Source organism: Haliotis rubra, unplaced genomic scaffold, assembly GCF_003918875.1.
Source record: "Haliotis rubra isolate DU_JTF1 unplaced genomic scaffold, ASM391887v1 Scf457, whole genome shotgun sequence".
Classification (NCBI taxonomy): Eukaryota; Metazoa; Mollusca; class Gastropoda; order Lepetellida; family Haliotidae; genus Haliotis; species Haliotis rubra.
Window position 1 is genome coordinate 559758 of NW_025767143.1, and position 15020 is coordinate 574777.

At 44.7% G+C, this 15020-nt stretch overlaps 1 protein-coding gene across 4 annotated transcripts in view; it reads right to left on the reverse strand.

Moving 5' to 3' along the window:
• Positions 1-1434: 1434 nt before the first annotated feature.
• The window catches only part of LOC124290105, a 138013-nt gene continuing 124427 nt past the window's right edge, over positions 1435-15020 (reverse strand). For all 4 annotated transcript variants that reach the window (XM_046726791.1, XM_046726792.1, XM_046726794.1 and 1 more), the window contains 5 exons: positions 13436-13471; positions 11775-11879; positions 9979-11112; positions 5436-5510; positions 1435-3665 (listed from right to left, as the gene is read on the reverse strand). In XM_046726791.1, the coding sequence (XP_046582747.1) occupies positions 2506-3665; positions 5436-5510; positions 9979-11112; positions 11775-11879; positions 13436-13471 (2510 nt within the window). In that variant the 3' untranslated portion in view covers positions 1435-2505. The remainder of the gene's footprint in view (positions 3666-5435; positions 5511-9978; positions 11113-11774; positions 11880-13435; positions 13472-15020) is intronic.

Here is a 15020-nt window from a genome sequence, read left to right on the forward strand (position 1 = left end):
AGCGTATTGTACACAGAGATTGCATTGCGTTTTCATGAAAGACGAGATGAGATTATGATTCAATGGTTACCTCGGCACTGATGTTCTCAATGTTTATGGTCCCCCAGGAAGTTGTATGATCCCCAGGGAGTTGAGACTGATAATACGATGTGCCGTTTGAGTTTGCCATCCAATGATCGAGGGAAAAGCATCTTTGAGCAGCTGAGCTGGATATTGGCGCTTATATAAATGTTAGTGCAATGATAATAAATCATTATTGTTTTCAGTGCCCTTGGTTTGGCACCTCCTGATCTCTTGGCGCAGATCAGGAGAGTGCCCGGGTTCTCCAACCAGAGCACAGCCCTTCTGACACTCTGGGTAATGCAGAAGGCTGCAGTGTTGGGGAGCCTTCATATTCTCCGGAAAGTTCTTGGTGGGTTCGACTGGGCAGCGTTCCCTGGGAGAAGTCCCATTCGCTGTCTGGGCTGCGTGTAGAGGGGGCAAGGGCCCTGAGCTGATGATGAGCCTTACCAGCCTGACTGAGCCAGGATCACCCGGCCCCTCTCTGCTGCATACAATCTTTAATCTGTAAAACATAATAATAATAATAATAATAATAATAACAATAATATATACACTACAACAGGTTGAGTTTCTGAAGTGTGTGCCTGACAGCCATTCGTGTATATTGCACGAGATCACACAGATAATGTAATTATGTTCGAGAGACACGCACATTAAGTCTGCATATATGTTGCTGATGTGAAGCGAGCCATAGAGTATGCGATGACAGCAACACGTTACTTCAAGACAAACACATAGGCACCAATGTAAGTCCGCTCATCTGAATATCTTCCACAATATAGAATTCCGACATATCCTAAGTCTGCTTTCCCTACATAAAATGTTTGTAATTGTTATCACCGACATAGTCTCAAATAACCTGAGCATTTGTTAAAGAAAAGAGGAACCTGTGCGACGGGTTAAGTCTGTGCGTGGTATTGTCATTGAACTGGAAAGAGGAGACAGAACTGGATTAAACTTTTTCTGTCCCATCTAGCTGTCATTCAAAGTCTGGCTGCCCTGTCTGAGAGAGTGAGTGAGTGAGTGAGTGAGTGAGTATGGTTTAACGCCGCGTTTAGCAACATTGCAGGAATATCACGGCGGGGGACACCAGAAATGGGCTTCACACATTGCACCCACGTGAGGAATCGAACCCGGGTCTTCAGCATGTCGAGCGGACGCTTTAACCATTAGGTTAAACACACACATGCAAAGAGTGACTTATTGCAGGGTGTAGCACGTGAACCACCAAATCATCGAGTATAACCCTCTACAGGTGAGGAGGACAGGCGTGATTAACCTCACATGGATTCTCAAACAGGCACAGGATATGGATGGCATTTTAAATGCAAAGAGAGAGGGCCATTTGAAACTATGTCAGAATATTTTTCAATTTTGACCACCACGATCCCAAACTACAAACTTTTGGGCATTTGTCACCAAACGATGCAAACATAGATAATGATATCTCTCCATCTTTAGAGGTCGTACACATCATACACATCTGTGAGGTTTTCCCCGCAATGATTTAACTGGAATACTGTTGTGACTCACTAGTGAAGGCAATATGTAAATTCTGAAACCAAATACCATATGGGGTTTACCTAAGGGAACAGTATGCAGGACTTCCTGATTCATCTCAGTGCCAGTTGGAGACATCTAGACAAGAGGTAGACAGTTCCATGGGCACCACCAGTGCAGCTGTCTTTCTGATCGGTTTCTGTATGCACATAATCGAACCAAAATCAGTTGCTTATATTCTGACATGAAAACAAAGGGACGCGGCCTTGAAGATAAACATAAGGTCCAGATCCTCTGATATTGGCCAAAGAACAAAGTCCGCCCCTCTGCTTTACGAGAAGCGAAAGAGAACAGTGAATTAGCCTTAAGGAAAAAAAACAAATCTCCTTAAAACATGAGAGATGACATCAACGTTCCTGCAATCAAGTTCCCTGTATGTAGAACGTCACCATCTCACACTCTTGACGTAAATCAGGCATACTCTTCTTGGACGTTTTCAAATAACGCTTGCTCAAAAGTTAAATCCAACCTTCCACATGCTTCATGATCATAAACTATGTACTGTTTTTGGTGGTTTCTGTTGCCCGAGGAATACAAATGGTTACCCTGCATTTGCACGTGTTAAGGAGCTAAGGCTTCAACTCTTCCAGTCCAGTGTAGAAATTGTTTACCAGCGGAGGAGGCGGAGGAGATCGCTCACTGTATGACACAACTAGAATGTACGATAGTCAGGAGATGAAGCTTCTACATTTCCAGTCACATATATCTACATGGTATTTCAAGCTGGTCAGCAAATGACATTTCCTGTTCAAATACCGACAACAATCAGTGGATGAGATCAAGACCAGGACATGTGATGTAGTGGTGCAGCAGTCACTGGCTGAAGCCGTTACCGTTGACGGTGAGAGTCACTTCAAACATGTTCCAACTCTACACTATCAATCATGGGTGTGACAAGGTAGCCAGGCGACTGTCGTGGGCCTCAGCATATACATCTGACAGGAAGATCGATGGGCTGTATTTGTCAACAGTTGTGGTATCTCCTGGACGGACCTGAACATGATCACGAAGGAATTGTATATGACAATGCTCCAAGGCGAAGGATGTGTTGAAATCGAACAGAGCACAAACACAGGCATTGTATATGGTGGGATGTGAAAATCCCGTTATGTCTCCTCTTGTGAAGAACGTACCTCGGAACATTCTGATAGCCATAGCTACCGCCGTCCGTGATTTTATTTGAACAACACTCTTCGCTGTCTCCAACAGATTTTCCAGGACTGTATTCTCAGATGTTTCTAACTCTCGCAGGTTCAGTTTATCCGAACACATGAACATCAGGATAAATGCAGCTGAGTGTCCATTCATTTGAAGAATTATTGAAAGAAGTTCCTCTCTCAAGTAAAGGAAAGGAGTCTGGTAAAACTCTTCACCATGTTGTTGAAAATTCTGATACTCAAAAAATAGTTTGCATGTTTGAGGAAAACCAAGAGAGGAATCACCATAGCTACAGATCGACTCTACATCCAGTGATGTTTGATCATGTTTACAATGATTCATGAAGATGTTTGTCTTGTCTTCTGTTGTGTATTGGCAGGATGTCAAGTCAACAACTGAAGAACCTATGAAGAAATAGTTTCCTTGCTCCTCGAGCTGTTCTAGTCCGCTTGTAAGACTACTGGTGTTGGAAGTAAAAATCGCGTACACAAAGACCTGTTTTTTCTTTGATGATCGTGTTCTACTTTTAATATCCGGCCGGGCTGGGAAGTTCACAAAATATTCTTGGAGTTCCTGTAGATTGTTTCTGATGGATTCTTTCGAGACGTCTAGCGTCCTGAATACATCACGAAAAATAAAACACACCCTTCCGCGGTGAATGTAGTCCGACAACTTGAATTTGGAAATGTCAACGACAAATACGAGTAGAAATCCCAGTTGTTGATAATGTGACCCCAACATGAGGGCAATGGATGTCTTCCCTCCACCATCTGCCCCCGACATCGTCACGTGACCTAGCTTCTCCAGCTTCTCCTGCACCTTCAGGTAGATGGACGTGTGGATGAAGTGCTTCTTCGTTTCTGCCACCTCATTGTCAAGTAAATCTGTCAATTAAATCAGAAGTGTTACACAGTTATATTCCACATTTCACTGTGAGCTTATCAAATTTTGTATAGAAATATGGCGAAACCCTAACGTGTTCAACAGTCTGCCAGGCGTCCATATCTAAAATATACGTCAATTCTGCTGTCACCTATAAACTCACGGGCGAAAGAAACATGTCACAAAACAACAAACTCAGATTTTGGAAACGTAACAGTCATGTTTGGAAAATTAATGGTTTTACAACATTCTGAATGATGAAAGTGTGAACTACAGATTTGAATGACCACATAGTGTACAATTGAATCGAGGACAGTTGACTGTCCGATATTCGAACACCATCTGTTTCATCATATGCGGCTCTAAACTGAAGACAGACAGTTTAATACAGTCAATATCGTGTGTGGTCACCCCTGGCTTGTATGCAAGCATGGACACGACGTCTAGCGGATAATGTTAGTCGTCTGATCACATATATTGGTATTCTCCGACATTCTTCCTGTAGGGCCTGTGCCAGCGCCTCTCCTGTCTGTATGGGTGGCTGTCGCTTGTTGATTTGTCGTCAAAGGTGGTCCCACGGGTGTTAAATCGGGGACAAGTTGGGAGATCGAGCTGGCCAAGGAAGTAACGTCACATTCTGGGCATTAAGGAAGTCCATACTGATGCGTGCCTTATGAGGTGTGGAGTTGTCTTGTTGGAACATGGTACGTGGGTGATTCTGGGTGAATGGCACGACGACTGGTCTTAAGACTTCATTGATGTACCGTGCAGCTGTTAGATTACCATGAAACACAATAAGATCATTCTTCATGTCGCCACAAATCCCTCCCCAGACCATCACGCTTCCACCATAATAGTGGTTGGTATCTTGTACGCAACAACGTCGTGTACGTTCTCCCCGCCTTCGGTATACGCGTTGTCTACCGTCTGGTTTAAACACTTGGAAACGGCTTTCATCGGTAAAGAGCACTCTGGACCAGGTTCTTGCCTGCCATGGCTCAACAGTTCTCGCCCACCTCAGCCTTTCAGGCGTCAACGTCATAGCCTTCAGCGGTCGATAGGCTCTGCTACCCTGGTGTCGAAGACGTCTGGCAACGGTCCTTCTGCTGACTGGATGGCCAAGAGCAGTTCGGGCAGATGACGTCACAGTTACGAAGCGGTAAATAACGGTCTTCATTGGGGGTCGTGACCCCCGGACGTCCACCTCTAGGCCTGTCAGACGTGACACCCGTCCGTCTGTAACGGTTCATCAATCTCAGGATTGTTCACTTTGAACAGTTCATCAACATTGCAACATGGGACTGCGTCGCTCCCAGATCCAGCATACCAATAGCTCGTCCTCTCTGCTGTGCTGATAGCCTTGCATGTTTCCTCTTTAACGTACAATGTGATCATGGAATACATCATTTCTCTGCACATTTTATACCTGAATTCAATACGGCTTTCTACGAAGGAATTTCGCAAAATTCCGAGCAAATTTAACATATTTACACAAATTACATGAATCTCGTGCAATTCAATGTGTAGTGTATGTTGTTTGCGTTCGGGCAAGTTGTTTCAACCCGTTTTTTATTGAAGAAAATACAATGGTTCGTTAAGAAATGAAACATAATTTTGGTGACATTTTTTTTGCCCGTGAGTTTACAAATTCCACTTTAACCAAAGTTAAAAACTAATTGTAACAATTTAAGAACGCATTCAAAAGGAAGCTTTTAAATGTTTCTCTACTATAATGTTCCTCTACCGTCTGTATCTCCAGGTTTCATATTTACCTTGGCTTAGCACCCCGGAGTTGCCGCCTCCAGTCGATGTCCTATCCGCCAGTAAAGATTTCTTTTCGTTTATTTCTGATGAAAAATATGTGAAACCGGTGATTAATATATTATCCATCGCGGGGAAATCAGAAAACGTTTAATTTTAAAACCAGACACATCAAACATATTTAAGCAGTTGGGCTCCGAGTCTTGTTTTTTTCCGTTATAATTAATAATTTGAAATGCCAGAGAACAACCAGTCTCGAATACAGGGTTAGTGTTACCGACTACAGGGTTAGTGTTACCGACTACAGGGTTACCGACTACAGGGTTAGGGTTACCGACTACAGGGTTACCGACTACAGGGTTAGTGTTACCGACTACAGGGTTAGTGACTACAGGGTTAGGGTTACCGACTACAGGGTTAGTGACTACAGGGTTAGGGTTACCGACTACAGGGTTAGTGACTACAGGGTTAGGGTTACCGACTACAGGGTTAGTGACTACAGGGTTAGTGTTACCGACTACAGGGTTAGTGACTATAGCGTTAGGGTTACCGACTACAGGGTTACCGACTACAGGGTTAGTGACTACAGCGTTAGTGTTACCGACTACAGGGTTAGTGACTACAGGGTTAGTGTTACCGACTACAGGGTTAGTGACTACAGCGTTAGGGTTACCGACTACAGGGTTAGTGACTACAGGGTTAGTGTTACCGACTACAGGGTTAGTGACTACAGCGTTAGTGTTACCGACTACAGGGTTAGTGACTACAGGGTTACCGACTACAGGGTTACCGACTACAGGGTTAGTGTTACCGACTACAGGGTTAGTGACTACAGGGTTAGGGTTACCGACTACAGGGTTAGTGACTACAGCGTTAGTGTTACCGACTACAGGGTTACCGACTACAGGGTTAGTGTTACCGACTACAGGGTTAGTGACTACAGGGTTAGGGTTACCGACTACAGGGTTAGTGACTACAGGGTTAGGGTTACCGACTACAGGGTTAGTGACTACAGCGTTAGTGTTACCGACTACAGGGTTAGGGTTACCGACTACAGGGTTAGTGTTACCGACTACAGGGTTAGTGTTACCGACTACAGGGTTAGGGTTACCGACTACAGGGTTACCGACTACAGGGTTAGTGTTACCGACTACAGGGTTAGTGACTACAGGGTTAGGGTTACCGACTACAGGGTTAGTGTTACCGACTACAGGGTTAGTGTTACCGACTACAGGGTTAGTGTTACCGACTACAGGGTTAGTGACTACAGGGTTAGTGTTACCGACTACAGGGTTAGTGTTACCGACTACAGGGTTAGTGTTACCGACTACAGGGTTAGTGACTACAGGGTTAGTGTTACCGACTACAGGGTTAGTGTTACCGACTACAGGGTTAGTGACTACAGGGTTAGGGTTACCGACTACAGGGTTAGTGTTACCGACTACAGGGTTAGTGTGACTACAGGGTTAGTGTTACCGACTACAGGGTTAGTTAGTTACCGACTACAGGGTTAGTACCGACTACAGGGTTAGTGTTACCGACTACAGGGTTAGTGTTACCGACTACAGGGTTAGTGTTACCGACTACAGGGTTAGTGTTACCGACTACAGGGTTAGTGACTACAGGGTTAGGGTTACCGACTACAGGGTTAGTGTTACCGACTACAGGGTTAGTGACTACAGGGTTAGTGTTACCGACTACAGGGTTAGTGACTACAGGGTTAGGGTTACCGACTACAGGGTTAGTGTTACCGACTACAGGGTTAGTGACTACAGGGTTAGTGTTACCGACTACAGGGTTAGTGTTACCGACTACAGGGTTAGTGTTACCGACTACAGGGTTAGTGTTACCGACTACAGGGTTAGTGACTACAGGGTTAGTGTTACCGACTACAGGGTTAGTGTTACCGACTACAGGGTTAGTGTTACCGACTACAGGGTTAGTGTTACCGACTACAGGGTTAGTGACTACAGGGTTAGGGTTACCGACTACAGGGTTAGTGTTACCGACTACAGGGTTAGTGACTACAGGGTTAGTGTTACCGACTACAGGGTTAGTGTTACCGACTACAGGGTTAGTGACTACAGGGTTAGTGTTACCGACTACAGGGTTAGTGTTACCGACTACAGGGTTAGTGTTACCGACTACAGGGTTAGTGTTACCGACTACAGGGTTAGTGTTACCGACTACAGGGTTAGGGTTACCGACTACAGGGTTAGGGTTACCGACTACAGGGTTACCGACTACAGGGTTAGGGTTACCGACTACAGGGTTACCGACTACAGGGTTAGTGACTACAGCGTTAGGGTTACCGACTACAGGGTTACCGACTACAGGGTTAGGGTTACCGACTACAGGGTTACCGACTACAGGGTTAGGGTTAGGGTTACCGACTACAGGGTTACCGACTACAGGGTTAGTGACTACAGCGTTAGGGTTACCGACTACAGGGTTACCGACTACAGGGTTAGTGACTACAGGGTTAGTGTTACCGACTACAGGGTTAGTGTTACCGACTACAGGGTTAGTGTTACCGACTACAGGGTTAGGGTTACCGACTACAGGGTTAGTGTTACCGACTACAGGGTTAGTGACTACAGGGTTAGTGTTACCGACTACAGGGTTAGTGTTACCGACTACAGGGTTAGTGACTACAGGGTTAGTGTTACCGACTACAGGGTTAGGGTTACCGACTACAGGGTTACCGACTACAGGGTTAGGGTTACCGACTACAGGGTTACCGACTACAGGGTTAGTGACTACAGGGTTAGTGTTACCGACTACAGGGTTAGTGTTACCGACTACAGGGTTAGGGTTACCGACTACAGGGTTAGTGTTACCGACTACAGGGTTAGGGTTACCGACTACAGGGTTAGGGTTACCGACTACAGGGTTAGGGTTACCGACTACAGGGTTAGTGTTACCGACTACAGGGTTAGGGTTACCGACTACAGGGTTAGTGACTACAGGGTTAGTGTTACCGACTACAGGGTTAGGGTTACCGACTACAGGGTTAGTGACTACAGGGTTAGTGTTACCGACTACAGGGTTAGTGTTACCGACTACAGGGTTAGTGTTACCGACTTCAGGGTTAGGGTTACCGACTACAGGGTTAGTGACTACAGGGTTAGTGTTACCGACTACAGGGTTAGGGTTACCGACTACAGGGTTACCGACTACAGGGTTAGGGTTACCGACTACAGGGTTAGTGTTACCGACTACAGGGTTACCGACTACAGGGTTACCGACTACAGGGTTACCGACTACAGGGTTACCGACTACAGGGTTAGGGTTACCGACTACAGGGTTACCGACTACAGGGTTAGTGTTACCGACTACAGGGTTACCGACTACACAGGGTTACCGACTACAGGGTTAGTGTTACCGACTACAGGGTTACCGACTACAGGGTTACCGACTACAGGGTTAGGGTTACCGACTACAGGGTTACCGACTACAGGGTTACCGACTACAGGGTTAGGGTTACCGACTACAGGGTTAGTGTTACCGACTACAGGGTTAGTGACTACAGGGTTAGTGTTACCGACTACAGGGTTAGGGTTACCGACTACAGGGTTACCGACTACAGGGTTAGTGTTACCGACTACAGGGTTACCGACTACAGGGTTAGTGTTACCGACTACAGGGTTACCGACTACAGGGTTAGGGTTACCGACTACAGCGTTAGTGTTACCGACTACAGGGTTAGTGTTACTGACTACAGGGTTAGTGTTACTGACTACAGGGTTAGTGACTACAGGGTTAGTGTTACCGACTTCAGGGTTAGTGTTACCGACTACAGGGTTAGGGTTACCGACTACAGGGTTAGGGTTACCGACTACAGCGTTAGTGTTACCGACTACAGGGTTAGTGTTACCGACTTCAGGGTTAGTGTTACCGACTACAGGGTTAGTGTTACCGACTACAGGGTTAGTGTTACCGACTACAGGGTTAGTGTTACCGACTACAGGGTTAGGGTTACCGACTACAGGGTTAGGGTTACCGACTACAGGGTTAGGGTTACCGACTACAGGGTTAGTGTTACCGACTACAGGGTTAGTGTTACTGACTACAGGGTTAGGGTTACCGACTACAGGGTAAGGGTTACCGACTTCAGGGTTAGGGTTACCGACTACAGGGTTAGGGTTACCGACTACAGGGTTAGTGTTACCGACTACAGGGTTAGGGTTACCGACTACAGGGTTAGTGTTACCGACTACAGGGTTAGGGTTACCGACTACAGGGTTAGGGTTACCGACTACAGGGTTAGGGTTACCGACTACACGACCAATGAGATTCAGTTTAGCACAAAGAGTACCGGCAGCCCTAGCTGTATGAACGGATCAGTGATATCTCTATGTCGACTTCTGATCATTACACAGACCAGTGTGACATTGGGTCGAACAGATGATGTGAGATGACACGTGTTTAACATCATGCTGTGTGAAATAAGTTAGGCGAATGAGCTTAAAGTTTAGTGTTTAGAGTAACAAAAGTAAATGTCTACAGAATTCACATAACCTTTCTTCATAAATAAAAGTGGAAACTACATACCACCCAGTCTGGCTTCCAGGAGGTCAGTGTACACATCTGACAGGTACACACGTGGCTCGTATTTGTTGACAAGAGTTGTGTCCCCTTGTTGACCTTGAACGTGTTCATGGATGAACTGGGCCCGGCAGTGCTTCAGACCAAATGATGGATTGATGTCAAACAGGGCACAGGCACATGCGTTGTATATGGAACGATGTGAAAATCCTGTTATGTCTCCTTTGGTGAAGAAGGTACCCCGGAATTGTTTGATTGCCATGGCAACGGCAGTTCTCGATGATATCTGTACAACGTCCTCGATCATCGTGAAGATAGACTCCAGCATTGTGTTGTCTGATTTACGTTCTACTTGGTGAAGGTTAAGGTCACCATCAAAGAGAAACATCACAATAAAGGCAGCCGCCTTGTCATCCAGACCTTGAAGAATTGTCAGAAGCTCTCCTCTAAGATAACGGAAAGGTGCCTGGAAAAAACGTTCTGAATACTTTTGGAAGTTCGGAAATTCCACAAAAAGTTTGCACGTTTGAGGAAAGCCTAAGACTGATTGTTCAAATTGACAAACCTTGTCCACATCTAATTGTATCTTAATATTCTTGCAATGCTGGAGAAATATACCCTTCTTCTCTTCTGCTGTTAACTTCAAATCTGCCACATCAAGGAATGAAGGGCCCTTGAAGAATATGTCTTCCAGCTCCTCAAGTTGTGATATTCCAGTTGTGACGTAATCCATGTTTGTGGTAAATATAGCATAAACCTTGCGTGGGGGTTCCTCTCCTGTATCCGACCCTTTCCTGGATCCGTGTAGATGTCTCCCGAGTTCTAGAAGAACGTTCCGGAAAAGAGATACATCTTTTAAGTCTAGCGTCCTGAATATGTCACGAAATATAAAACACACATCCTTTCCAAGATTAGTGTAATCCGACAACTTGAATTTACACATGTCAACAACAACAACCAGTTGGAATCCACGTTGTTGATAATCTGACCCCAGCATGAGAGCGATGGATGTCTTCCCTCCGCCTGCTGCCCCAGACATTGTCACGTGACCGTGCTGCTCCAGAATGTCCTTGACCTTCTTGTAGCTGGAGGCCTCTACGAAGACGTCTCTAGTTTTGGCTACTTCTCTGTCCACTGCATCTGTTGAACAGCATCATTATTATTCCAATAGCTAAGTTGTTTGTTTCTAATAATCTGCAACACCATGATATGATACAACTTATGCTCTGATTTATGTGACAAGGCTGACACAATATTCCCCTGACAACAATTAACGACTCATTGTTTTGTTGAGTACACAAATGTGCATAGAATATTTTTTTTTACTTTAATTCTAAAGATAGATAGAGAACAGAGTTACCCGAAGGTTTGTATGTGTGTGTGTGTGTTTGTATATTGGCACAAAGGGATGTATGTGTACAGTTAAGGTCTAAACGTTACAACGGCAACTACAAAAAGTGTTTGGATGTTCAGATCATAGTGTGTAGATAGTAAACAATTCCAAAGACAAATAATGAGAAATATTTTTTTGTTTGAGTTTTGGTTGACGCCGAACTCATCATATTCCAGCTATATTTATGGCGGCAGTCTGTAAATAGTCGAGTCTGGACAAGACAATTCAGTGATCAACAGCATGGGCATCGATCTACGCAATTGCGTCAACCAAGTCAGCGAGTCTGACCCCCCGATCCTGTTAGTCGCCTCTTACGACAAACATTGGTTACTGAAGACCAAGTCTAACCCGGACCTTCACGGGTTTTACCATGAAATGTGATCGTCAGGAATCAACAAAATTCACTCACCTGTGCTCATGATTCCAGCGTTGTCAGATGTCACTCTCCGTAGTACATTTGCAGTCTCAAGTGAGGCGTCTACAGTGTCATGTAAAGGGTCAACTTGTCTTGTGTCTATGAATACAACCTCAGTGTAAGTAAGGTCAGTAATTAGGGCTCCTTGCCTCTAGGTAGGAGACCTATTGTAATCGTTCGGATTATTTAATTATTATTATCATTATTTATTATTCCGCCGATTTGTGTACCAAACATAACTCCTAAACCAATGCTCCGAATCACTTACACAAAATCACACAGATGCGCACCGAGGTGTAGATATTCCCCTTAAAAATCTCTAGGCTCTTGGCCCAATAGCAAAGGGGCGATAATTCAAAATTAATTCCAAAATTTCAACGTTTGACAGCAAATATCTCATAACTAAATTTCTTGTACAGGTGCACAATCGAATACCCAACAATTTTGCCTCGACGGGTCAAGTCGCTAAAACGTACCGTTTGGCAGTTATTTTTGTTTTCAGCTTTTCTGAGTAGTTTGCTTCAAAAATGTGCAAATTCTGCACAAAAAGTGCCAGTATGGTGGATGATGTCCTGGCGATTCCAGAACACTAATTGTTTTGAACGTAGACCCAAGAACAACTGAGATACAGCCTTTTAAAGAGGGAACTATTTCTTCTCCGGAACAACTTAAATGGTACATGAGCCCGTGACCCCGGCTGTATTTGGAAGATCCGCTCGCCTGTCAAAATATGTGTTCTGGCTCCGTTTTGGACGATGATATTTTGCCCTCGGATACAATAGATAAAAAGTAAAGCCAAGGAGACCTCATCGTTGCCCGCAACTATATTTTTAAATGAACTAATCTTTCCTTATCCTAAAACTGATCACTTGTTGTTGGTTAAACACACAGCAGGTCTATCGGCACATCAGAGGACCATAAGAGCCGTCTCTAGGTCCAACTGAGTTGTTGTATAGGTCTCAGTCTATAATAGGTTACAGGGTACATCAGAGGACCATAAGAGCCCTCTCTAGGTCCAACTGAGTTGTTGTATAGGCTTCAGTCTATAATAGGTTACAGGGTACATCAGAGGACCATAAGAGCCGTCTCTAGGTCCAACTGAGTTGTTGTATAGGCTTCAGTCTATAATAGGTTACAGGGTACATCAGAGGACCATAAGAGCCGTCTCTAGGTCCAACTGAGTTGTTGTATAGGCTTCAGTCTATAATAGGTTACAGGGTACATCAGAGGACCATAAGAGCCGTCTCTAGGTCCAACTGAGTTGTTGTATAGGTTTCAGTCTATAATAGGTTACAGGGTACATCAGAGGACCATAAGAGCCGTCTCTAGGTCCAACTGAGTTGTTGTATAGGTTTCAGTCTATAATAGGTTACAGGGTACATCAGAGGACCATAAGAGCCGTCTCTAGGTCCAACTGAGTTGTTGTATAGGCTTCAGTCTATAATAGGTTACAAGGTACATCAGAGGACTATACGAGCCGTCTCTAGGTCCAACTGAGTTGTTGTATAGGCTTAACAGTTGACTGGGTACACCAATGCCAATGTTGTTAACTGAATTGGTGGACGCCAAGCCACCCTATCGCACCTGAAGGTAAAGACATCGTAGAACACATTGCATTTATTTCATTCTAGAAATAGCGCCTTTGGTGTACCTACCTTGGGTCTCTCTAAGTCTTTCCACGTCGGAAGGTTCTGAAGAGAAAAAGCCATGTTCCAACAGTAGCAGACAAGGCTAGCTGAAGACTCCACAGATATATCACTTGACTCGTTATCCGTAAACAAATACAGTACACCCAGGATATAATACCACCCTGGATATAATACCACCCTGGATACAATACCACCCTGGATATAATACCACCCTGGATATAATACCACCCTGGATACAATGCCACCCTGGGTATAATACCACCCTGGATATAATACCACCCTGGATATAATACCAACCTGGATATAATGCCACCCTGGATATAATACCCCCCTGGATATAATACAATACCAACCTGGATATAATACCACCCTGGATATAATACAACCCTGGATATAATGCCTCCCTGGATATAATGCCACCGTGGATATAATGTCACGTGGATATAATGCCACCCTGGATATAATGCAACAGTGGATATAATACCACCCTGGATATAATACCCCCCTGGATATAATACAATACCACCCTGGATATAATACCACCCTGGATATAATACCATCCTGGATATAATACCACCCTGGATATAATGCCACCCTGGATATAATGCCACCCTGGATATAATGCCACCCTAGATATAATGCCAACCTGGTTGTAATACCACCCCGGAATATAATGCCACCCTGGATATAATGCCACCCTGGATATAATGTCACCCTGGTTGTAATGCCACCCTGGATATAATGCCACCCTAGATATAATGCCAACCTGGTTGTAATACCACCCCGGATATAATGCCACTCTGGTTGTAATGCCACCCTGGATATAATGCCACCCTAAATATAATGCCACCCTGGATATAATGCCACCGTGGATATAATGCCACCTGGACAAAATGCCACCCTGGTTACAATGCCACCTGGATATGCCACCTGGATATGCCACCCTGGTGATTTTGCCATTACATCCCTGGATTTGATCAAAGTGTATCAGACTTTAGGGAGGTTGTATATTGTATCCTCGGTGTGCACTGTACGAACAATCCTGTGTTTGATCAAACTGTATCAGACTTTACGGAGGTTGTATATTGTATCCCCGGTGCTACAGTGTATAGTCACGTGCAAAAGAAACGTCCCCAAAATTTAAATTCTATTATATTTGCTGGATATGGCCAAAAACATGAAACCAGTTCGGAACACATTGCCCAAACACACAAATGCATGACACCCCAAGGAAATGCACGTGTTGCATTCCAGTTGTGGAAAAATGACTTTATTCAGTGAAATTTCCTGCACGTGGAAAACCCGTTGGAAACTGTTCTTTGCAATCACAGTCATCTGAAAAAACAGCAGAATATGCCTGGACTAACAGCAGAAAGGAGAGAAAGACCGATTGGCATGTTGCAGCTGGGGGCAACACACGACCATGTTGGAAGAATCCTGGGTTGTGCAAAAAGAACGATTGGGACATTGGTCACACGTTACAGACAAGCTGGCCGGACAGCAGACAGGCCGAGGAGCGGTTGAACGGAAGTCACTACCCCACAAGGGGACCGTTATGTACAGACGCTTCATTTAAGCAACAGATTCCTCG